The sequence below is a fragment of the Typopeltis vanoorti genome, chromosome 1, assembly GCF_054136105.1.
Source record: "Typopeltis vanoorti isolate ZY-2024b chromosome 1, IOZ_Tvanoo_1.0, whole genome shotgun sequence".
NCBI classification, from domain to species: Eukaryota; Metazoa; Arthropoda; class Arachnida; order Uropygi; family Thelyphonidae; genus Typopeltis; species Typopeltis vanoorti.
The window spans coordinates 172679560-172707054 of NC_143549.1; the positions used below are offsets into that span (position 1 = coordinate 172679560).

Consider the following 27495-nt stretch of genomic DNA (forward strand, 5'->3'; position numbering starts at 1 on the left):
TGTTACAAAATATACAGCAGAATCTTAAATAACAAACTAATGAAATATTCCAAAAACTTTATTCTAGAGGTACAAAATGGATTTAGAAAAGGACGATCATGTATAGACCCAGCCTTCTGCCTAAAATTAATAATAGAGAAAAGAAGAGAATATAATTTAGAAACACATATTGCATTTATTGACTTTGAAAAAGCATTTGACAAAGTTAAAAGAAACATATTATTTAACATATTAAAAGAAAGACAAATACCAAATAATATCCTAAAAGCTGTCACAAGTATAAATGAAAATAATCAACTACGAATAAGATTAAATCACGAGCTATCATATACAAGAGAGATAAACCAAGGGGTCCGACAGGGATGTCCCCTCTCAGCAACTCTTTTTAATATCTACTTAAATGATATAATAATAAAATGGAGTAAAAATTTACATCAATGAATTAAACTTTCACCTACAGTTAACGTAAACACTCTCCTCTTTGCAGATGACCAAATAATAATTACAAATTCTGAAGATAACTTGCAGAAAGCTATTTTAAATCTAAATGAGATATCCAAAGATTACGGTATGATAATATCAATGGAAAAATCAAAAACTATGGCCTTTAAAGGACAAGATCCAGCAAGAACTAAAATAGTATTAGATAACAAGATCTTAGAACAGGTGAATTCATTTAACTACCTAGGATGTATGATCACTTATGAAAATGAAAAAGATATAAACATAAAAATTGCAAAATATTTAAAAATAACAAGAGTAATTAACTCTATATTTAAACCAAACCTAGTTCAAAAACAAACCAGGCTAAAAGTATACAATACATTAGCCCTACCGGTCTTAATGTATGGAAGCGAAATCTGGACAATAAAATAAAAAGACAAACAAAGATTAACAACAGCAGAAATGAAGTTTATGAGAAAAACTGCAAAGTATACCCTATTTGATCACAAAAGAAACAAAGATATTATGAAAGAATTAAACCAAGAACCAGTAATTGAAAAAATTAAAAAATATAAACATAGATAGATGGAACACGTTCAAAGAATGAAAACAGAAAGATTACCAAAACAAGCCTTAAAGTACAAGCCATTAGGAAAAAGAAAACCAGGACATCCTCTTAAACGATTCAACGATGACTTCTAAGGCCGGAACAGGCCATACTAGGCCTAATCCTTGATATGTATGATGATGTTGATGACTATGTATGCAGGTTACTCTACATGGGAAGGAACAATCTACAAACAGACTCATGGTACTATTATGGGCTCTCCTCTCCCTCTCTCTTCCCCTTCAGCAAACTTTTACATGAAACACTTTGAAAACAAAATATTTACCACGTCTACATCTACACACAAGCCCCTAGTGTGGTTATGCTTTGTTTATGATGTGTTTGCCCATTTGGCCCCATGGACAAAACACTTTGGATGCTTTTGTTACCTACCTAAACAGCCAACACCCCAAAATCCACTTCACAACAGAAAAAGAATCTAATAAGTGTTTACCTTTTTCTTGACACTTTAGTCACCTGCCTTTCAGATGGATCACTATCTTTTCCATTTACAGAAGCCAGCAGACACACATACAGGAAGATTTTTACCTAGCAATCACATTATCATCCAACCCAAGAGTATGGTATTTTAAAAACACTTGCACACAAAGCCAGAGCCATTTATTCTAATGATACAGCTCTGTCCACAGAACTCAAATATCTGCACCATACTTTCTTGGCCAATGGCTACAATTTCTACAGATACATAAAATATTACATAGCTCACCACCTCCAGAACCTTCACTTGTAAACACAACTGAAGTTTCTGGAAGTGGTATCATGATGTGGGGCATCTTCTCTTGCTATGGAACAGATCCCCTGATATTGCCAGAATGTCAAGTGTCCTCCAAGAAATATCTGAACATTGCTGCCAATCAAGTCTATCCTGCAATATTGACTTTTCATTCAGCAGGTGATGGTTATTCAATGGAGGACATTGCTACTGTCCATCACACAAGAATTCGTCCTTCCTCTAATGTGCAGGAACACAACATTACCATTCTATCTTCTCTAAGATATTCCCATCAATTATATATAATTATATCCTGCATCCCATTGTTCCTTTCAGAATTTAAAACCCTCCACTTTACAACATTAAACCAGTATCCCCACTAATTTGCCAATTCATCCAATGTATACAAGTCATTTTACAAAACTACAACCTATGCTGTACTCCTCATAGTCCTTCTCAACTTTGCATCCCCTAAAAACAACTGCATATCACTATTTAGATCTTTAACATTATTAATAAAGCACATAGTAAAGAGTAATGCCCCTAAACAGACCCTTGGAACACACCATTAGAGATTTTCTCTTCTAGGATAACGTTCTCCAATACACATGCTGAAATTATACAGCCAATCTTAAATCCATTATACTAATTTACTATAAAATCTCATACATTCCAATTTGTTTACCAGTGTATGACATGACAATCTATCAAAAGTCTTTGCAAAATATATATATATATATGTATATAGGCACAGCTGGTGGCATGTGTGAAGTGTGCAATATACACAGGTGCCGCAGAAGAAAAGGTGCCTAAAAGATGTCAAAAAATTATTATTATTATTATTATTATTCAGGCCTCCATGGAGTCAAAAGACTCATCGAGGGGAGGTTCCCCCCTAAGAAACACATCTATCATACCACTCCTTAAACTCATTGACCGTTCTCGCCCTCACCACTCTATCAGGCAATGCATTCCAGGGCTCAACCACCCTCCATGCAAAGAAACCACTCCTCACCCTCTTGCTCACAGTTTCCTTTCGTAACTTCCAGGGATGGCCTCTTGTCATCACTCCTTCCCGCTGTTCAACCAAGTGAAAGAACTCTCCAGTGTCAACCCTGTAACCACCTCTCAACAGTTTAAAAGTCTCAATCATATCACCTCTCCTTCTTCTCTCTGCCAAACTCTGCAGTCCACATTCCCTCAGCCGATTTTCATAACTATCCTTGTACAGTCCTGAGACCATCTCTTCCGTCTTTGTATCTTTTCCACAGTTAATTTATCCCCTTCAAATCCTGGGGACCAAATCTGAGAACAATAATCCAAGTGTGGTCTGATCAGAGACTTATTAATTATAAATATATTAATAATCCTCTTATCTCTGCAGGTCAGTGTCCTTCTCATAATTGCAGCAATCCTCTGTGTTACCTTCACCACCTTTGCAATATGTCCCCTAAACTTCAGGTTTCTATCAATCATCAACCCCAGATCTCTTGTCTCCCCAACTTCCTCCAGTATAACTCCTCCCATAGAGTATGCAGCATCCCATCGATGTTTCCCAAACCTCAAGACCTTACATTTTGCTGCATTAAACTGACGCCCACTCATTTGCCCATCTATCTAGCTTATTCAAATCCTCTTGCAGGGCTACCACATCTGCTCTATTACTAATAATCCTTCCCAGCTTGGCATCTTCTACAAACAACTGAATATCCCCTTGCAGTCCACTGGCAATGTCATTGATATAATGGTTAAACAATATAGGTCCTAGTACTGAGCTGTGTGGGACCCCACTTGTAACCTTCTGTCTCCTTGAAACTGCTCCACCATACACAACTCTCTGATACCTATCAGACAGCCAATCCTGAATCCAGTTGACCAATCTGATATCCAGACCCATGTGTTGCAACTTAAATATCAGCTTATCATGTGGCACCCTGTCAAATGCCTTTGCTAAGTCTAAGAAAATTGCAGTATATGCCTTTCCCTCATCTAATGTTCCTTGCAACTTTATTATAAAAGGCTAGCATATTTGTAAAACAAGAGAGCCCTTTCACAAATCCATGTTGACTCTCACAGATAACATTACCCTCATCTGCCCAGTGCTGTATACGGTCCCTCACTACTTTCTCCAAGATCTTAACAACTACTGATGACACACAAACTGGCCTATAATTAGACACTTCCAGTCTGTTACCACCCTTATGCAATGGCACTATCTTACCTTCCTTCCATTCCCTGGGCACCTTTGCCGAAGCCAGACTTTCATTGAAAACCCAGGTTAAAGGCACTGTCAGTTCCCTAGCACATTCTCTCAAAACTCGTGGTGAAATACCATCCAGTCCCATCCCAAAGCTTTATTGCCATCCAGACTTCTCACTATCTGAAACACACTCTCCTCCTGTACTTCTAAACCTTGAACCTGCCCTATCCCTCTAGCATTAAAACTGACTCCTCCAGGATGAAATACTCCAATAAAGTGGTCATTGAACAATTCCGCTATGTCCTCTGCATCAGTCACTCTATTCCCATTTTTATCCCACGATATCATTCTTGCACAGTCATTTCTCCACCTACTGACCACATAGCTAAAAAATTCCCTAGGATTTTCTTTGGATCTTAGGGCCAATCTCCTCTCTTATTCCAGTTTCGCTTTCCTTACCACACTAGTCACTCTTCTGGCCTGTGTCTTATATTCTTCACGCATCCTCTCTTCACCTGTCTCCTTATATCTCTTCCATAGGCTCTTTTTCACATGCAATTCCTGTTTAATATTGTTTGTCATCCACTTTACTCGTCGTATACAACTTACCATTGCTGCTAACAAATATTCTTTCACAATTTCCCACGCACTAACGATATCCCGGTCTTCCAATTCCTCCCTCCATGAAACTTCCCGAAGTTGATGTCTAAGACTATTATAATCACCTGCATTATAATTCCACATAAGTTCCCGTCTCTTTGATACTCCTGCATATCTATTCATTTTCCAAGTCAAAACCATATGGTCACTCTCTCCAACTGGTGGGAGAGATGTCATCTCAGTTATTATCAACTCTTCTGATGCTATAACCAAATCTAAAACTCTTGAACCTCTTGTTCCCTCTGTTACACGTTGCCTAAAACATTTGTCCCTCAAGAATTCTAGAAATTCCATTCCACTATTGCTACATGTATCTTCCTCTCTCCAATTTATACTAATGTAGTTAAAATCTCCCATAACAATCATTCTTCTGGCACTTGCCAAACTTAGCTGTCTAAACATCTCCAGGTCCCCAACCTCCGTGTTCCTGGGTCTGTAGCAACACCCCACTAAATATCCTGTCTTGTCTACCTCTACCTAACACCATATGCTCTCAAAATCATTTGTCTCACTTCCTTCCAAAGCCTCCACTCTTAGAGGATATAGATCATCACTTATCATAAGCAGTACCCCACCACCATGCTTTCCCCTCCTATCCTGACGAAAAATGCTATACCCAGCGACTTCTATTCCTGTTATTATATCCCCTTCTGCCAACCACGTCTCAGTGATCCCAATAATTTTTGGCCAGGCTGATGCTATCTGCGCCACCAATTCCTCTCCCTTATTCCGGATACTCCTGGCATTAGTATAAAGCATATAAATGCCATTGTTTCTATACCCAGCATTATCCCTTCTAGACCATTGGGCTCAGTGTTAACTGACATCGTCTCCCTTCTCCCAAATATCCATTCCCACAAGAGGCCATCCCTGCTATCATCCTCCCTGGGGCACACTGACTCGTTCAGAACAACAATCTCTCCAGATGCCTACGTCCTTCCTCATTCAAATGTAAACGGTCTCTCGCCTACAATTCCTCTCTTTCCTCAAACGCACTCCACGCATCCACATATACCAGTCCTCTCCTGTCACACATTCTTGCTATTATGCCATTCAATATCACCGCTCTTCTGTTCAGCTCATCATTATCATATCTAGGCAGCACACACACACACTATTTTTTCTTTCTCTGTCTTCTTCTGTACAGTCTCAAGCATAAATCTCATATCTCTCGCTGCCCAACTTACATTACCACTCAAGTCATTCGTTCCTACCATCACAATTATCTCATCCACCCTTTCACCTCTCTTAATTGCCATAGCCAGCCTTTCTATTGTTCCTCCTGGCAAACACTCCTCGTGCATCCTATCTTGAACACCACGGATCATTGAGTCACCATACATTATACCTCTTACCATTCCCTCTCCTCTACTGCTATTCTCTCTCTTCTAGCATTCCTATACCTCTCTCTCTCTCTCTCTCTCTCTCTCTCTCCTACTGTTTCTATTCTCTCCTCTTCTAGCACTTCCATATCCCTCTCTCATTCTGTCTCTTCCACTGTTTCTATCCTCTTGTCTTCTAGCATTCCCATACATCTCTCATTCCCTCTCTCTTACTGTTTCCATTTTCTCCACTTCTAGCACTTCCATATCCCTCTCTCATTCTGTCTCTCCTACTGTTTCCATCCTCTCGTCTTCTAGCATTCCCATACCTCTCTCTCATTCCATCTCTCCTACCGTTTCCATTCTCTCCTCTTCTAGGACTTCCATATCTTTCTCTCATTCCGTCTCTCCTACTGTTTCCATCCTCTCGTCTGCTAGCATTCCCACACCTCTCTATCATTCCCTCTCTTCTACTGTTTCCATTCTCTCCTCTTCTAGCACCCTCATACCTCTCACTTATACTCCCTAAATTCTCTCTCTCTCTCTCCTACTCTGATTCTCCTTGCATTTATCTCTTCCATTCTCCTAATCTTATCGTTCATACTTCTGCTCTCATTCACAAGACATTCCACCTCCTCTTTCAACTCATCTATCTCCCTCTGCAGGTCAGTCACTCTTAATCTAAATTGACTCTCCCAAACAAAACCATCTCCTAAACTTTCACAGTCACTCACACCTTCCACACTATCAACTATTATTTTCTCATTCATATATATCTTTTTTTCATTCTCTCCTATCACACAACTTGTCTTCCTACATTCATTCCCCGTTCCTGGAGCAACAAAGTCGGATATCGATATTTCTAATGCACTTATTTCCTCCAACCGCCTGCATTTTGCGCATATACGCTCTCCGCTCTCTCTCTGCTCTCTTTCACAAGCCACATATCTAATTCCCGAGACGCATTCATGCCGCAAATACTGCATGCCACAAAGACCCTTATGATATTGCTAATAATTGAGTTCTTAAATGGCGGAGGACTTAGTGATACGCCACTTGCGACTGCTGTTGAATCCGTCATCATTCCTTACTGCCGAGTAGCGTAATCGTTAATTATTCAATTAATAAATTCCGTTAAATAAATAGAAAAAAGTACAAACAATTACAAGCAAAACAAAACATTTAAGTACACTAAATAAAATGAAATATAACTAAATACAGTAATGAAAACTTAGCTTCGTTTTGTCTTCCACCGTTATGCATTCGATTCTGAAGGTAACCAAAATATATTATATCGTGACAGCAAGTAACTTCCAAAAAACAACCACTGAAATACACTCATATTCAGAGAAATGATTTAGCACTCAAAAACGTAGAAAAACGGGAAAAAAATCGGACTATTCATCAATTAAAAATCACTTTCTTCTACACAGCTCAAATTCACCGCCACATGCTACGGCGACCAAAATATGAGATAAGAGTTTAAACGAACAACGAATGGTACAGAATGGTACATATAATTATGAATGTATGTCGTCCTCTGTTCGGGGCCCCTTCAGATCTTCCCGGGAACAAACAAATAAATTTTGCAATTGTATCCTGGACCAGATTATATCACTGTAATTTTTGATTAAAATTTATGAAAATATTCCTAAAATAGTTCTTTATTTTTTGATGTATCATAAATCAACTTATGATTATTTGTTAAGTTCCATGTAAAAAAAATTTGTATAAGCAGGACTAATCCGTATGTAACGTTATACTGTAAAGCGGTTTTCATTTACTCTTCGTTTTATTCACACTTTATTCAAAAAAAACTTTTTTGAAAAGGTTCCCAACATTAATCGCACGCACAAGAAAAATACTAGGCTCCGGCGCTGTGTGTATATATATATATATATATATATATATATGCATACATAGTGATATATATATATGTAGAAAGATTTATTATATTATTATTTATTAAGGCCTCCACGGAGTCAAAAGACTCATCGTGGGAGGTCCTTCCTAAGAAACACAAAGTCTATCAAGACTCATTGAGGGGAGGTTCCCCCCCTAAGAAACACAACACAAAGTCTACCATACCACTCCTTGAACTCATTGACCGTTCTCACTCTCACCACTCCATCAGACAATGCATTCCATGGTTCAACCACCGTCCATGCAAAGAAACCACTCTTTCTCACAGTTTCCTTTCGTAACTGCCATGGATGGCCTCTTGTCATCATCCCTTCCTGCTGTTCAACCAAGCGAAAGAACTCCCCACCTCTCAACAGTTTAAAAGTCTCAATCATATCCCTTCTCCTTCTTCTATCCACCAAAGTCTGAAATCCACATTCCCTCAGCCGATCCTCATGACTATCATTGTACAGTCCTGAAACCATCTTTGTTATCTTCCTTGGTACCCTTTCCACAATCAATTTATTCCCTTCAAATCCTGGGGACCAAATCTGAGAACAATAGTCTAAGTGTGGTCTGATCAGAGACTTACAACAGAATGATAACCCCTTTATTTCTGCAGCTCAGTGTCCTCATTATTGCAGCAATCCTCTGTGTTACCTTCACCACCTTTGCAATATGTCCCCTAAATTTCAGGTTTCTATCCATCATCAACCCCAGATCTCTTGTCTCCCCTACTTCCTCCAGTATAACTCCTCTCATAGAGTATGCAGTATCCCATCAATGTTTCCCAAACCTCAAGACCTTACATTTCGCTTCATTAAACTGAAACTCCCATTCATTTGCCCATCTATCTAGCTTATTCAAATCCTCTTGCAGGACTATCACATCCGCACTATTACTTCCCAGCATCACATCATCCACAAACAATCGAATATCACCCTGCAATCCACTGACAGTGTCATTGATATAAAGGTTAAACAATACAGGTCCCAGTACGGAGCCCTGTGGGACCCCACTTGTAACCCTCTGCCTCCTTGAAACTGCTCCACCATACACAACTGTCTGATACCTATTGGACAGTGAATGCTGAATCCAGTTGACCAACCTCACATCCAAACCCATGTGCTGCAATTTAACTATCAGCTTTTCATGTAGCACCCTGTCAAATCTTAGGACCAATCTTCTTTCATATTCCAGTTTTGTCTTCCTTACCATATTAGTCACTCTTCTGGCCTGTCTCCTTATATCTCTTCCATAGCCTCTTTTTTGCATGCAATTCCTGTTTAATATTGTTTGTCATCCACTTTACTCCAAATTGTGGCCTCTTGTTCACTTGTGGTATACAACTTAACATTGCTGCTAAGAAATATTCTTTCATAATTTCCCACGCACTAATGATATCCCAGCCTTCCAATTCCTCCCTTCATGAAACTTCCCCAAGTCGACATCTTAGACTATTATAATCACCTACCTTATAATTCCACATACGTTCCCTTCTCTTTGATACTCCTGCATGTCTATTCATTTTCCAAGTCAAAACCATATGGTCACTCTCTCTCCAACTGGTGGGAGAGTTGTCATCTCAGTTGTTATCAACTCTTCTGATCTTCTGATGCTCTAACCAAATCCAAAACTCTTGAACCTCTTGTTCCCTCTATTACATCTTGCCTAAGACATTTGTCCCTCAACAATTCTAGAAATGCCATTCCCATATTGCTACATGCATCTTCCTCTCCCCAGTTTATACTACTGTAGTTAAAATCTCCCATAACAATCATTCTTCTTGCACTTGCCAAACTCAACTGTCTAAACATTTCCTGGTCCCCACCCTCTGTACTCCTTGATCTGTAGCCAAAAAATGCTGTACCCAGCGACTTCTGTTCCTGTTATTAGATTCTCTTCTTTCAACTACGTCTCAGTGATCCCAATAATTTTTGGCCAGGCTGATGCTATCTGCACCACCAATTCCTCTCCCTTATTCCGGATACTCCTGGCATTAGTATATAGCATATAAATGCCGTTGTTTCTATACACAGCATTATCCCCTCTAGACTCCACTGGGCTCAGTGTCACCTGATGTCGTCCCCCTTTCCTAAGTACCCATTCCCACAAGAAGCCACCCCTGCTACCATCCTCCCTGGGACACACTGACTTTTTCAGGACAGCAATCTCTCCAGATGCCTTCGTCCTTCTTCATTCAAATGTAAGTGATCTCTTGCATACAATTCCTCTCTATCCTGAAATGCACTCCAAGTATCCACATATACCAGTCCTCTCTTGTCACACATTCTGGCTATTATGTCATTCAATATTACCTCTCTTCTGCTCAGTTCGTCATTATCATACCTAGGCAACATACACACGTTGTCTTTCCTCTCTGTGTCTTCTTTCGTACCACCTCAAGCAAGGATCTCATATCTCTTGCTGCCCTATTTACACCACCACTCAAGTCATTTGTTCCCACCATCACAATCATCACATCCACCCTTTCACCTCTTAACTGTCAAAGCCACCCTTTCTATCGTTCCTCTTGGCAAACACTCCTCACACATCCTATCTTGAACACCATGAATCATTGGGTCCCCATACTCTCTCCTATTGTTTTGACCTTGGTATATATATTATGTTAAAGATACTAAGCAATTTTATAAGCTAGGTGTTTAATCCTTTTACCCAAGTACGCAAACAGACAAGTAAGTCAAGTTTGCGGCTGCACGTAGTGCAACACTTGGTAACTTGTTGTAAAGGTGGAGTAAGGTATGATCACTTTCCTTAGAATTTTCCCCTAATGCGAAGCACATTTCCTTGCGGAGATGTATGATGCTATGCGTTAAGGTAATGGTCACTACCCATACTGGTTTCAACCTTTTTTGAGGTCATGTCAGTGGAAGCCAGACCTAAAATATGCTAAGGGTGAAGTAATACAGAGCTTATAAATATTTTAACTAAACAAATTGCCATAAGGTGTTTCAACATCTTTTCATCATCAAGGTGCTTTGACCTCATTAAATAAAAAGCTCAGGATGAGAGTAAGATGTAGAAAGTTTTTTACCTTGGGTATATATTATGTTAAAGATACCAAGCAATTTTATAAGCTCAGTTTTTAATCCTTTTTCCCTAAGTAAGCAAACAGTCAAGTTTGCAGCTGCACATAGTGCAACACAATAGGTAATTCGTTGTAAAGGTGGAGTAACCTTAATGCATAACATCATACATCTCCGCAAGAAAATGTGCTTTTCATTAGGAGAAAATTCTAAGGAAAGTGATCAGACCTTACTCCACCTTTACAACAAGTTGCCTAGTGTTGCACTACGTGCAGCTGCAAACTTAACTTACTTGTTTGTTTGCTTACTTGGGAAAAAGGATTAAAAACCTAGCTTATAAAATTGCTTGGTATCTTTAGCCTATATACATATATACACACACTGGGGAGTGCTGTTAATAATTACAGAGGAATTGTGTCTGCAAAGTGTGGAAGTTGAGCATGTACAGATTTTAATGTGGTGTGAAGTTCAAAAAACAGGTTAGTATATCTGATAGAAGGCACATTTCACAATCAGAATACTGATTGTGAAATGTTTAAGCAAATTAGTTGGGTATGTAAAAAGAATATGATTCTGATGGGAGACTTTAATTACAGGAATATAGAATGGAAGGAGGAGACAGTGTATGGGAATAAGAACAGCGAGTTTGTGGAATTTCTGAGACATAAGTATCATAAGCAACATGTGATTGAAGCAACTAGAGGCTTTAATGTTTTGGATTTGCTAATAACTTCACAAGGTGTAATTGTTAATGAGGTGAGATGTTGACACTGCCACCAGTTGGTAAGAGTGATCACGAGGTACTTGTTTGGGAAGTGATGAAACAAGAAAAGGTTATTGCCAAAAATGGATACATGTGTAAGTATAAAGCAGGTGATTATAAGAAGCTTTGTGGTCAGTTAGCATAAGTACATTTTAGATTAGCTGAGCAGAAAAGATGTTGACAATGCATGGAAACTCACAGGACAGTATCTGACAAAAGCAATGTATAACTGCATACCAAGGGTTAAGTGAGTAAATAGAATAGGAGTAAAATGGATAGACAGTGAAATCAAGCAAGCTATACTGAAAAAGAAAATGTTATGGAGGAGGTACAAGACAGTTGTGGTGATCAGATCCATGCAGAGTATGAAATGCAGGCTAAAAATGTGATGAGCATGAAGAAAGAAAAGGTGCAGTGTAAGAGGAGATTGGCTGGTCAGGCCAAGATTAACTCAAGGGAATTTTTCCACTATATAGCAAGCAAGAAGAAGAAGAACTATAATTATGGCAAATTAACACTGGTGGAGAGTCATGGCAGCAGAATAACAGCTGCAAAGGATATAGTGGAATTACTGAACGAGCACTTTATCAGCGTGCATCATACTGGTGTAAGTGACACTGTGCAATATATAGAAGAGAGAGCAAGTATTAGGAGAATTGGAAATGAAAGAATCAGAGGTATATCAGATGTTTGTTGGGTTAGATGTGAATAAGTCTGTGGGAATGGATGACATATCACCACGTATTCTTAAGGAATGAATATGTGGTGATAATGTGCACAACAGTTAGTTGTGCCCTTGAGCTGGTTATTTAATGAAAGTCTTGCAATGAGTAGGGTTCCTAAGGAGTGGAAAGAATGCAAAATAGTACCAATCCACAAGCATGGATCTAAGACAGACGTCTCCAAAGTTGGTGCTAGATGATGAAGGTTGGTGGAGTAATGAGACGAAGAGTTGTAAAGTAGATGCTCTCCCTCGATAAGTCTTTGGACTCCCTGGAGGTGTGATATAATAATAACATAGGCCTGTCTGTATAATTTCGGTTGTGGTCAAGGTGTTGGAGAGATTGGTAAAGATTGGGTTGATTTACGTAGCATCTTTATGATGATGGTCAGCACGGATTTGTAAAGGATAAGTCCTGTTTTAGAATTTACTTGCATTTTATGAGAAGGTAACAAGTGTATTAGATAAGGGAGAATCATATACAGTAATATATTTTGAACTTTGCAAAAGTGTTTGATAGATTACCAAATGATAAGTTGATGTACAAGCTGCAGAGGATCGGAATAGACAGTATATTGGCTAGATGAATCAGAGATTGGCTCTCTGAATGATACCGGCAGGTTGTGTATGTTGGAGCAGCATCTCAAAAAAAGAAGGATAATCAGTGGCATTCCACAGGGTTCTGTTCTTGGGTCCCCTGCTGTTTAACTTGTTTGTAAACGATATATTGTGTGGACCGATTGAGGATCTTCAGTTGTTTGCTGATAACACTGAAGTAGCACTGTTGATGTTAATTCCCTTCAGGAAGATTTGAATAGACTTTTTACTTGGACAAAGGAATGGAGTTGCAGTTGTAATATTAATAAGTGCAAGGTGTTGCATTTTGGAGTGCAGAAATATAAGGCTATGTACTATATCGATGGTGCCATACTGCTACAAGCAAATGAGATTAGAGATTTGGAAGTGATGGTAAACAGTAGACTGAAGTTTAGAGGGCATATTGCTAGTGTTGCAAAGACTGCACATCATAGTGCTGCTATGATAAGTACTCTAACGTGCAAGGATAAGGAAGTGGTTGTGCCACTGTATAAGGCACTGGTCAGAACACACTTGGACTATTGTGGTCAGATCTGGTCATCTGGTTTTCAATGTAATGTTGGAGACATTGGGGAGGATCCAGAGACAAGTGATTAAGACAATGTCGGGACATTGGAGTGCTGGTTATCCAGACAGGTTGAAGAAATGTGGATTGCAGAGATTGGTGGATAGGAGGAAAAGAGGTAATATGATAGAGACATTTAAGTTAGTGAGAGGTTTTTATCATATTAATCCAGATGGGATTATAAAAAGAGTAGAAGGTGAATGGGGAAGAACCAGAAATCACCCAAGGAGTGTTAATGATTTTAAGATTCTATATGATAAATATGCTGTCATATGGAATCTTATTGAAACTCCCATGATGAGTCTGCCGACTCCATGTGGGGTGTAATCATAATAATAACTTCTTTTTTTTAATTTTTTTTAATAACTTCTTTTTTTTATTGATATCAAAATATTTATATGTATGCAATAATCATCTTAAATGACATTCCAAGATGTTATTTTGCAAAGTACTGCAACTAAGTGCTGCAGATTATGGTTCATTTTCCACATTTGATTTCTATGAAAAAAAATTTAATAATTTTTATTATTAAAATTATGATTATATATTATGTGTTTACAAAAACATGTTGTTTGTGGTTTTTTAACGATGAAATTCATACAGATTTTCCTCTTTTTTGTATAATATATTAATAATGGTTACTGTAGTTGGTAATTTATAGTTGCAGTTGAATAAGATTACATTTTTACAGTATTTATACAATAACAATAAATTATGTATATTTACAAATTTTGCTTTGATGTATTTAAGCACTGTAATTTCAGCACTAAATGTAATAAATGGATTTTTTTTTCTTTGTGTTGATCTTTTTTAGTAAGCTTATCTGAGGATGACACTGGTTAGTTATTGTTTATTGGTTTGATTGCTGTGATGGACATAGGCTGATGTTTGATAAGTCTGATATTCACTACAGCCCATAGGCATATGCATGAGAAATTCTTTCACATGCATATGCAAGAATGCATGCCCCCCCCCCCCCACACACACACAATAATTTGGAATGTCATGACACATCACTGAACTGGAAAGCCTGAAAATATATTGTGTTTCATTAAGTTTGTAAGGTGTGTAGGATGCGTATTTTTTGTTCATAGTATTCCCTTAAGTCTATTTTCAAGCTATTATAGTTTGAGGTTCCTGTATTCAAAAGGTAGTTTATTTAACATGTCTGGGATGTAGAAGCTTCAAGTGGCCTTTCCTTAGTGATTATTATATTTATATATATATGATATAATTAGTCTGAAGTCTGGCTGTCCTGTAGTTGGCTTCGAAATAATATTTTAGTATGGCTGCATAGTGACATAAGTGTTTTGCTGTTAGTATTTTGTGTTCTGACATTGATGTGCATATAAAGCTGGTATTGTCTCTTTATTCCCAAAAGATAAGTTTGATCATTTTGTACTGCAATATATTAATCTGTATAGTGTAGTGTGCACAGAATGCATGCATTGTTATAGCATATCTTAGTATATTTTGGCATAGTTCTTTGTATATTATTTTTTTCAGGCTTGTAATTCTTGGACAGAGGAGAAGGATACACAGTAATATACTTAGATTTTGCAAAGGCTTTTGATAGAGTACCTCATGATAAATTGATAGTCAAACTAGAGTAGTAGGTGGGATTGGATATTAGATTAGTGCATTGGATTGGAGACTGGCTATCTGATAAGTATCACCAAGTTGTGTATTGGGGGGGGGGGGGGGCGATAGCCAGTAAACAGAAAGTCACTAGTGGAGTGCCTCAGGGGTCTGTTTTAGGGCCATTAATATTCACTTCACCAATATTAATGATATTGGTGAAGATTTGGATGGGGATATTCAGTTGTTTGCAGATGATGCAAAGTTGGGACGAACCATGAAGAGTAGTGAAGGTGTTGTGGCCTTACAAGAAGACTTGAATAAATTGAGTGATTGGGCACAGAAATGGGGATGTGAGTTCAATGTTGCAAAATGTAAGGTTTTAAAATTTGGAAAACAAAGATGGGATACAGAATTTATGCTTGGTGAGGATATATTGTTGGAGGTGGAAGAAATAATAAGTCTGGGGGTGATAGTGGATAAGGATCTGAAATTTAGGGGACACATAGCCAAAATTGTGAAGACAACACAAAGGCTTCTGGAAATGATGCAGTGGACACTGACATGTAGAAGTAGGGAGATTCTTGTTCCATTGTATAAGGCTTTGATTAGGCCACACGTGGACTATTGTGCCCAGATTTGGTCATCGGGTTTTCAGACGGATGAAGAGATGTTGGAAAGGGTCCAAAGGTGACTGACTAAGGTAGTTTCTGACCTCTGGAATGTCGAGTATGAGGAAAGATTGAGAAGATGTAATTTGCATGATGTCACATTCACGAGGATAAAGAACCTTTATGAATTGCTCATTAGCATCTCGTATCAATACCCTCCTCAGTGATTATCATTCTACAAATTTTCACCAACCAATATCACCCCTCCATAATCATTCTTTCTTTTACTGGATATGTATCAAAAGAACTCCTTTGGATTTTTTTTTTGGCTTCATTAGCCAAACTGCTGCTCACACTGCACTTTTTTTGCTATCTTTACCATTCTCTTTGTACTTCTCATGCAGTTGATTATTTACCACTCATCTTATTTCATTAGGCTTCTTCTTCTGCTTCTTTTTCTTCCAGATTGGATGCCTAACTTCTTCATCCATCCATTTCACATCTACCTTATATAATTCTCTCACCACTGGAATACATTCAGACATTGCCCATGCATGATAGTACTCGGCAACCCCCCCCCCTCCCCTCATGCAGTACTGTTTTCCATCCAATTCCTCATTCCATGATATAGCTGCAAGCTGTCTCTGGAGTTTGTCATAATCACCAGGCTTGTAGTTTTACATATATCCATTTCTCACAGAGTCTTCATATGGCTGTCCACCATCAGGTAATCACTTCATTGTTACTCCCGCCAGCTATCAGAAGATTTGACCTTCCATTTACAATACAATCCTGTGATGAGGTGATCAAACAAAACCCTTGATCCCTGTGTGGCCACTGTTACTATTTAAGATAGTTGTCTCTCAAAAATACAAGAAATTTTTTTCTTTGTATTGATGCCATCTCTTTAATCCATTCTATATTAATAATTAAAATCACTCATAATGACCCTTTTCTTATTTGCCAGCTAATTTGCTTATACATTTCCTCCTTGCTGCCCTCCACATTATCAGATCCATAGCAACACCCAACTAATATTCCTGTTTACCTGTATCTCACACTATACTGCCTCAGAAACACTGCTGCTGTTTGCTCCTTGCATCCCACTTGGCATAACTTTTCTGCTACTATTCATAGCAGTCTTCCTACCTTTTGTCCTCTCTGTCTATACAAAAAAAAAAACTTCATATCCCTCCATCTCTATTCACAAAAACATCATATCCCTCTGTCTCTGTGCTTTTTGGGATGTCATCCTTATCCAACCATGCATCACTTATTCTGGCAAATTTGCAGTGAATGAACTCGATCAGTGAAGAAATTTTGGTCCTACAATTTTGGATATTTCTAGCATTCAAACATAATAACTTATCTCTGGTTGTATAACAAGTAGAAAACGACTTCTCGGAATTTCTGTCACTACTGATTCTATAATCCTCCCCATCCAAAATGCTTCAATTTGCATCCCAGACAATCTCAATCCTTTCTTGTCTACTCACAATACACACACTGACTTTTGCATCCAGCATCCACACTTTCTTTTGTTCCTGCTCTTATTCACTCAGGCTACTCAAATCTTCATTTCACAAACTCTCCTGCCCTATTTTGCTGCTCTTCTACTTCACCTCTTACTTCTTCAGGTCTTTTATATACTGCATGTTACTCCCCCCTCCCCCACGTAGCAACAGTCTGTCTAGTTGATTCACACCAAAATTGTTCAAGTAGTGTCAGCCTCTCTTATGCAATTATATTCATCCCCCAAATTTTTCCCACACCTTCACAAAATGCACTTCTTTCTCCTTACAGAACTCTTCTAGCAGATCCATTCCTGATCTTCACTCCCTCCCACATCACTGTCATGCCTGGGCAACACACTGACTGTCCTTATAAGCACACTGTTATCTTTCACTCTACTAAACAACCTCCTATATCCATTTCACATTCTCCTTGTTTCCAACCATATTATTCATTCCTACTATGAATACAAACTATTTTGCTTGCTTACTCCTCAAACACTCTTCATTTTTCCTCCAGGAAAACAAACCTTGTGCACCTCTCATTCCTCACACACCTCTAGTAAATCTAAAGGTTGATGAGTTGTCAATTTAATACAACTAAATGGGTCTTGATGTGGGATCTATTGATGCGAGGTTGCATTGTGGAACTATGTTAAAGGAAGTGGAGGAAGCACGGGATCTTGTAGTGATGGTTGATAGAAAGTTGAAGTTTATATTGCAAAGTTTGTGAAGGTAACTCAGAGGAGCACATCGTTGCTGAGTAGGATGTTGAATAGCTGATATAAAAGGATAGTGGATTATTTTGCTTAGATCTGGTCACCAGGATTTCAAGGAGATGAAGTAACCTTGGAGATGGTAAAGAGACAGATAAGTAATGTTAGGACTTAAAATTTATTTTTTATGTAGATAGACTGATGGCATTACAACTTCAGAGTTGCTTTATAAAGATAAATGGATAATATAATTTAGACATTTTAACTCCTAAGAGATATGTGTATATACCAGATTAATGCTGGGAAGCATTAATTTTGAATTAAAAATCTTCCCATTTTATTAATAAATTAATAAAGTGGGAAGACTTTTTGCATGATACAACAAGGTCATTATTATTATTATCCTGAGACCCAGTGAAGTCATAGACTCATCTAGGATATATATCCCTTTTGTCATAGGCACAGTGCATCATGCTGTGCTAATAATTCTGTGCTAACAACTCTCCATACAAAAAACCCGCTTCTTCCTTGCTCACACTCTCCTTATACAGCTTCCAGAGATGACTTCATGTTCTCCTCAATCTCCCATTGTTTTAAGAAACACCTCTTCCCCATAAATCCTATAAAAGCCCCTTACCAACTGGTACATCTCTATCATATCACCCATCTTCCTCCTATCCACTAGACTTTGCAAATAGCATCTTCTCAACCTTTCCTCATATTTAACATTCCAGAAATCTGAAACTATTTTGGCCAATTGCCTCTGGACCCTCTCCAACATCTCTTCATCCTTTTGAAAACCAGCTGACCAAATCTGTGCACAATGGTCTATAAGTTACCTAATCAGAACCTTATACATTGGAGCCAGAATCTCCTTACTTCTACAAGTCAGTGCTTTCCTCTTCTGGGATGTTGTTCCCCCCATACAAAACTTGTTGATACCTATCAGACAGCCAATTTTCATTTCAATGCACCAGTATAATATCCAACCCCATCTACTCTATTTTGACTATCAACTTATCATGTGGTGACCCATCAAAAGCTTTTGCAAAGTCTAAGTATACTACTGTGTATCCATTTCCCATGTCTAATGCTGTTGTCATCTTATTGTAATAAGTAAGTAGATTACTAAACCATCACCTCCCATTAACAAATCTATGCTGTCCATCAAAGATAATACCATTGTTGTGAACCCAATTCTGGATCTTGATTCTCACCATCCTACTAAAACTTTAACCTCAATACCAATCATACAGATAAACCTATAAATTGATGCTTGAGTTCTGTTACCTCCTTTATGAAACGGCACAATTTTGATTTCCTTCCCCTCCTTTGGAACTTGGCCCAACCTAATATTTGTTTAATTCATATTAAACAAATATGTCAAAGTTGACATCTGGTATAATAAAGCAGATGTCAACTCCCTAGCACATTCCTTCAAAACATACAGTGATATATCATCAAATTCCACAGCCTTATTAATATCAAGTTTGCTTAAATTCCCCATATACCTCTTCCTCGGTCACAGTCATTCTCTCCTCCTCATCATCCACTGCTTTCTAACTCTCCATGATGTCACATTCTCAAGAATGAAAGACCTTTATGGACTGCTCATTAAATATCTCAATTCTATCCTCTGCAACAGTTATGCTTATACCATTTATTTCAGCCAATGCTGCTTACCATACTCATTCTTTTTGTTGTTCTTGTTATTGTTGTTGTTGTTGGCTACATATAAAAAAAAACTCCTAAGTTTTTTTTTTTTTTTTGGCTTCATTACCTAACTGCTGCCTACCTAAGGCTAGCAAAAGTGCTCATACTGCACTTTTGCTAGCCTTACCAACTATCACTCTCCTTAGTTATTCTTTGGATTACTAATTGGAATTGATTATTACCATTGATCTTATATTTCCTTCATAATATTTTCTTTCTCTGTGTTGCCTGCTTAATCTTTTCATTGATCCATTCCACACCTACCTTATTTAACCTTCTGACCTTTGCAATACATTTAGACAGTGCTTCTACTAGACAGTTGAATATCACCCAAGTAGCATTGATCTATTTTCCACCAAACTTGTCATTCCATGCCACATCTGCAAGTTGTCTCCTGAGCTCCTCATAATCACCAGCCTTGTAGTTCCACATATACACTTTCCTCATGGACATCTTCACATGGTTGGCAACCACCCAAATAATCAATTCATGGTTATTCTCATATTGCCTGAGGTACCCTCAAAATCAAGAAACTCATTTTCTTTACTTCAGGTTGCTATGTCATCATCCCAGTCACCATCATCCCACTACTCCCCCTCTCCCCTTCCATCTCTGCCTTGTATGGACATGACTGTTTTTCTATCATCATTAGCACTTCACCTCCCTTTTTACTCTTTCATTCTTCACAAAAAACATCATACCCTTCTATCTCTATTCCTGTCTGGATGTCATCCTCATCTATTCATGACTTACTTATTCCTACAATTTTTGGGCAAACGTATTCAATCAATGCAACCAATTTGTTTCTCCTATTTCTGATACTTCTAGCATTCGTATTGAAATATAATAACTCATTCATGGATCTGTAACAAGTTTCACTGATTAGATGTGACTTTCACTTCCACTTATTAGATGTGACTTCTGCATACTTTCACTGAGCCATTTCTTTTTCTTACTTATCCCATTTTCTTACTTATGTGCTTCAAATCCAACTGTTTTTTCCCTGCATCTCAGGTCATCCTCTTCCCCATTTGTCTATACATGTATTGACATCCTCTCGGATCATCATCGTTTCTCATGCTATCTTCTTTTTTGTCTTGAACACTTGTTGTCTCATTCTCAGCACTCATGCTACTCACTTCTTCATTCATAAGTATCACTTCAATCTCTCTCCTTTCTTCCTTACTCTCCAACTCTTTCACATTGCTTCTTCCTTGCTTAGATTTATTCTCTGCACTCATTATTCTCCCCTCCAAATGACTCACACCAAAAACATTCAAATGCAGCTCATCATTCTTATACAGTTCAATTCACTTTTCAAACTCATCCCATACATTTACAAACTGCACTCCTTTCTCTTCACACATTTCGACTAATATATCATTCATAATCATTGCTGTCTGTCTCATCTTATCACTCTCAAAATTGCACAACACACTGACCTTTCCTGTCACACTATTATCTTTTATCATTCTCAACAATCTCCTGATATTCAATGTTACATTCTCCTTGTTCCCAGTCAAGTCATATCCAACACCTCAATCACTCTATTAATTTTAACTCCAGGAAAATAAACCTTGTGCATTTCTCAAATTTTTCTTATGCCCTGCACTAATCAGATGTTGTTGATAAGGTAAACAAGACAAAGATTTTTGGTGCAAAACAGACTCTGAAGAATTTCTTTCTTTGTCATTCTTCTGTAAAAATTCATTGGCTATTTCATTAGATCTACCCAAAAATGATTGTTCAACTTTTCATGTTAAGTAAAGATCTTTTGACACATTTTCATTAAGGTAAGTCTTTAAATTTCTTACTGCTTGTTGCTTTCTCAAATTTTTCTTATGCCCTGCACTAATCAGGTGTTGTTGATAAGGTGAACAAGACAAAGATTTTTGGTGCAAAACAGACTCTGAAGAATTTCTTTCTTTGTCATTCTTCTGTAGAAATTCATTCACTCATTCATTAGATCTACCCAAAAATGATTGTTCAACTTTTCGTGACAAAGAAAGAAATTCTTCAGAGTCTGTTTTGCACCAAAAATCTTTGTCTTGTTCACCTTATCAACAAGTTAGTGCAAGGCATAAGAAAAATTTGAGAAAGCAACAAGCAGTAAGAAATTTAAAGACTTACGTTAATGAAAATGTGTCAAAAGATCTTTACTTAACATGAAAAGTTGAACAATCATTTTTGGGTAGATTTAATGAACGAGCCAATGAATTTCTACAGAAGAATGACAAAGAAAGAAATTCTTCAGAGTCTGTTTTGCACCAAAAATCTTTGTCTTGTTCACTTTATCAACAACACATGATCAGTGCAGGGCATAAGAAAAATTTGAGAAAGCAACAAGCAGTAAGAAATTTAAAGACTTATGTTAACCTTGTGCATGTTCTCCTTTACCACACCTCTAATCAAATTGCCATACAATAGCACTCGTGGGCCTTTTGTTACCTTTTTCATACTGACATCATTTGTTTCGTCTTCTTCACTCTCTCTCCCATAAATCTACAATTCTCTTCATTCATCTGCCTCATTGTCACCAACTTAGCTTTCAAGTCTTGTCCTTTTTTTGCTATCATTCACACACTCGCTATTTTATCGCCAGTCACATACACTTGTTCTCCATCACCCCAACTTGCACCTGAATTGTTCAACTTCATTAATGTGTACTTTATTGTGAATGAAACTTTTTTCCTCACTATCACCTCCATGCACTCTCTGAACATTCACACAAGCTTTAACTGCTGTGTCATCCTCTTCCCCTTTTGACACAATGTTCCTTACTCATATTTAAACTATTTAAACTCATTGTCCATGAGAATATCACATTTCTTACATACCCACACTTGTTCTTTTCTCTTATTCGGCTCAAGATAAATATCCACATCCTCCCATGCATCCATACATACATAATAAATTCACATCACCATACCATTTTTGAGAAATCCATGCAGTTTACTTTATTTGTCTTCCCTGCAGATCTATGCAGTGATTTGAATTTCAGTGCCATATTGTATCAGAATGCTAATGAAATGAAAACAATGAATTTTTGATAATATTGCTTAAGAAATTTCTCCAAAAACTGCATTCCCCACTCAAATCTCACTTTAATATTTAATCTACATTTTAGACAATATTGGTACACATTTAAGTATAAAATGTACTTATCTTTCTGCAGCATACATGACAACTGATGTTTAACCTCATTGAGGTATGCAGCAATCTCTGGAAGTTATGAATGGAAACTGTAAGAAGATAAGAAGTACCTTTTTTGTTTGGTAGTTGGGCCTGAGAGGGTGCCAAGGATGCTGACTATGAATGATTTTAAGGAATGGTATGCTAGACTTTGTCTTGCCTGTAATGGTTAGTCTTCACGTCATAAGTATTTTGTCTGTGTGTGGGGGGGGGTCCATAATAATAATAATAATAACTTGTTTCAGGCATCATAATAATTATCACAAAAATGAAGGAAATATCAACAATTATAAACTCACCTGTATACAATTTCAAACTGCACTATATGCAATCATCTAAAACTGCATGCTAGTGCTGTGTATGTGTGTTATGCTTTATCATGTTGATACAAAGCCATTTAGTAATTTTTATTGTTAAACCACTCCTAGGTTCAAATCTTCCATTAAAGACTTCTTAATGGAAGATTTGTTTTTGTTAACATTCAAAACTGTTTTTATTAGCAAAGGAGTTTAAAATGATGATAACAATTTCTTCCTGCTTTGATTGAGTTTAATGAAATTTGATATTTTGGATCACTATTAAAATTTTTCCCATGAGTTGGATCATTTTGAAAAATTAGCCCAAAAAAATCTGTTTGTAGTACACATTCCAGAAATAGTTCTAGTTCTGTGTTGTAATAATGAATAGTGTCACTATATCAGAATGCTATTGCAAAAATTTATATTTTTCTTGTTGTTGTTTTGTTTTTTGCAGGCGTTCTATCATCTATTATGAGAGATTTGACTGCACGACATGGCACAGAGCCAAAATGGATTATTTTGGATGGTGATGTTAGTCCTTTCTGGATTGAAACACTGCATACTGTTATGGGTGATAACAAGGTCAGAACATCTTATCTTTCTTTATATTTTTTTCAAATACACTAACTGCTGTTGAAATTAAAACAAAATATGTATGAGGAAATATATTTTACTCTTAAAATACTTTTATCTGATTATTACTGAATATTGTTTGTTTGTGAACATTGACCTTTTGAATAGCAATAAGTGGCATATATTCTATATATGCAATAATGTGAAATAAATAAATTTAAATTAAATAATCAAATAAAGAAATATATAAAATATAAAAAGTAGTTGTAATTATCAGATCTAAATGTAACTTGCGGGGGGGGATAAATTGATAACCAAAATGTCAGTTAATAGGAAAAATAGAAGAAATAGAGTGAATACACACACACACACACACACACACACACACACACACACACACACACACACACACACACACACACACACACACACACACACACACACACACACACATAAAGTTGTACATGCATGTGTATGTTTAACCTCTTTCTTCTCTATATTAAAAGTGTAAAGTGTCTTAAAAGCAGAATAATCACAGATAAAAAAAATAAGCCAAAAAGAAAAAGATGTTTTTTGATGTCAGACAATAAATTTTTTTGAAGGAAACTAATTTTTTGCTGATTGCTTGCAAAAAAAAAAAAAACTATTCATAAATACATTGTATGTGTAATGCAATATAAGGGTGGACTGGAAAGTTCTCGGCCTCGACCATAGATCGCAATACTATTGGCAAGATTTTTTTTTTTTAAGTTAGTACATCTGTCATAAGCATCCACCATGTGAAATTGCAAGTCATTCTATCAAGTAATACAGCTGTCTGAAACAAAAGTGTTATCTGTATCCCTTGAAATGGATAAAATAATCGTGCATTTATAAAATTCTTTGTAAAAGAAAGTTTAATGCCAAAAGAAATTCATTCAAAGTTCATAAAAGTTTATGGGCACTCTTCTCCTTGTTTTTGACAATTAGAAATGGGCTGCCTAGTTTAAAAGTGGCCATACCAGCCTTGAAGATGATCCATGTGAAGGACGTCCAAAAAGTGTAACAACACCAGAAATCATTGATCAAATGCATGATATGGTATTGAATAACTGACAAGTCAAAGTGCATGAAATTGCTGAGACTATAGGCGTTTCAAAAGAACGTGTAGGATATATTTTGCATGAAGAATTGCAAATGAAAAAGCTTTGTGCAAGATGGGTGCCATGCTTGCTCACAGCTGATCAAAAACGCACTCGCATGAAAATCTCTGAACAGTGCTTGGAGTATTTTAACAAGAATAAAACACATTTTGTGCATCAATTTATTACTATGGATGATACTTGGATTCACCATTACACACCAGAAAAACACTGTCCACAGTAGCCCGTTGTTCAGAACCAAAGACTACAAAGTCAGTTCCATCAGCAGGAAAGGTCATGGCATCGGTGTGTATAGGAATGCTAAAGGCATTTTGTTTATTAATTATCTTGAAAAGGGTAAAACAATAACCAGGGAGTATTATTCCAATCTTTTACCCAGACTAGACGAAAAAATTCGTGAGAAAAGACCTAGGGAAAATTAAGGGATCTGCACTATGAATTGTTGGAACATCCACCCTGTTCCCCAGATTTGGCTCCCTCTGACTTCTATCTCTTTGCTGGTCAGCATTTTTTTTCAAATCAAGGTGATTGCAGCCGTAGAGGGGTATTTTGCAGATCTTACTGAGAACCATTACAGGTACATGATAATGGCGTTCAAGCATCGCTAGAATAAATGTATTAGTTTTAAGGGAGATTATGTTGAAAAATAAAAATAATTTTGAAATTATAAATTCGTTGTTTCATTGTTAGTCCAAGAACTTTTCAGACCACCCTCGTATAGTCAATCATCACTGATCTATTTTTAAGTAAAAGATTTATATTATTATTATCAAATGCAATATAGGCAGAAACTCATTATGAGAGGACTACTCTATCTGGCTCCTATTAAAGCTGAACATACTACACTGCAGAATTATTCAGTTTACACACTCACTATCCTATTTAACAGTGAATTGTATGCATATTCATTTTCTGCATTAAACCCTTCTTGCTCTCTTGTGCAGCCTATTCTAACTTTTGGAAAATCTCCATGTGTGTGTGTGTGTGTGTGTGTGTGTGTGTGTGTGTGTGTGTGTGTGTGTGTGTGTGTGTGTGTGTGTGTGCGTGTGTGTATGTGTGTGTGTTAAGGCCTCACAATAACTCAAATTTCTTACTCATATGACCTCTGCTCTTGTCCACCATATTCTCTGAATTACATTTCCCACTTTGTCTTCATCATCAAAATTCCAAAGTCCCAGTATGACCTTTGTTATTCTGCCATTGTATTCTTCTTAAGTTGCCTCATCAATTCAAAATCCAGGTGATGACAATATCTGTGCATAGAAGCCCATATATAGTCTTATCAAGGCCCTCTACAATGAAGCCACCAGCATTTTTATTTCTGTTGGTCAATGTATTTTCAGCAATCCTCTCTTTTCAGTATGTCTCCTGAACTTCAAATTGCTGTCATTTGTCACATGAAATCCCTTGCCTTCTCCAGCATACTCTAATCAATAAAATGCACTCTCCAAAGATTAAAACCTATTTGGCTTCATTAAACCTGCATCCATTTGACCACATTTCCAGTGTGTTTAACTTGGTCTCATTCTGTTTCTTTGTTGTTATTATGGCAGTTGCCATACTTTTGTTGACTAACATGTGGCTCAGCCCATCAGCATTTAATAATTACGTTTTATATAGTATCATATAGAGTTTGTAACATGCTATTATTTGTGAAATGTATGCCTCCTATCATTTAAGAAGATGGCAAATGAGAAACGGGACATGCTTATGTGCATAATATATAGATGGAAGTGCCAGGTCATTTCACTATTAGTATTCCAGTTTTTGATTAGTAGGGGAAGTTATGTATTGGAAATGAATGAATGTCAGCATAGACATATGCATGACTGAAGTGTCAATGGATTTAACTTTAGATACTATGACCAGAGATGAAGTAGTTCTGACAGATGGCCTTGATTTTGTTGGTAAATTCTGAGTTAAGGCTGAACACTGAGAGAGAGAGAGAGAGAGAGAGAGAGAGAGGAGGGGGAAGGTATGAAAACTGAGTTGAGGGCAGTGAAGGATGAGATGATTAGAATACTTAAGAGATGAAATGATGTAATGTGAATGAGTAGCCGTGAGAAAAAGTTACAAGAATGAGAGGAGAAGGTGAGAGAATGAGAATGGGAGAACCAGGGAAAGAGAGGAAATGGGAGGAAGTCAAAAGAATACTGAAGTAAGTGATAGAGCACAAGAGAGAGAGAGAGAGAGAAGACAAATGCAGGAAAGTGGGAGAAAGAAAAAGAAAATAGAGATGACATTGAGGTAGGAATGAATGGAACTGTGAAAAGCATATCTCATTGAATCTGTGGAAATTCAATGGATTGTGATGTAGAATGTTAGAAGAGTGCTTGCCTGGAGGAACATCAAAAGGACTAGGGGAATGAAGCAAGGTAAGAATGTGGATTAAACGAGAGTAATAGTTGGGACAAATGACCTGAGAAAGAGAGCAGCAAGGAATTTGAGATCAGCATTAGAAGTAGAAAAGTATGAAGGGGAAGACAGCAAATGCATTGCCCAGTATGATAACACAAAGTTGAAAAGAGTAGCAATACTATGAGAAGACAGAATATGTCAAAAGAAAAGTCTAGAGCAGTGGTTGCCATAGCGGTCGATA

The 27495-nt window shown here is 37.2% G+C and overlaps 1 protein-coding gene across 1 annotated transcript in view; it reads left to right on the top strand.

Annotated features, from left to right (window-relative positions):
* The window catches only part of Dhc93AB (Dynein heavy chain at 93AB), a 1274973-nt gene that overhangs the window by 669404 nt on the left and 578074 nt on the right, over positions 1-27495 (top strand). Inside the window, exon 32 of the mRNA XM_090403805.1 lies at positions 23636-23763. Coding sequence (XP_090259931.1) covers positions 23636-23763 — 128 coding nt within the window. The remainder of the gene's footprint in view (positions 1-23635; positions 23764-27495) is intronic.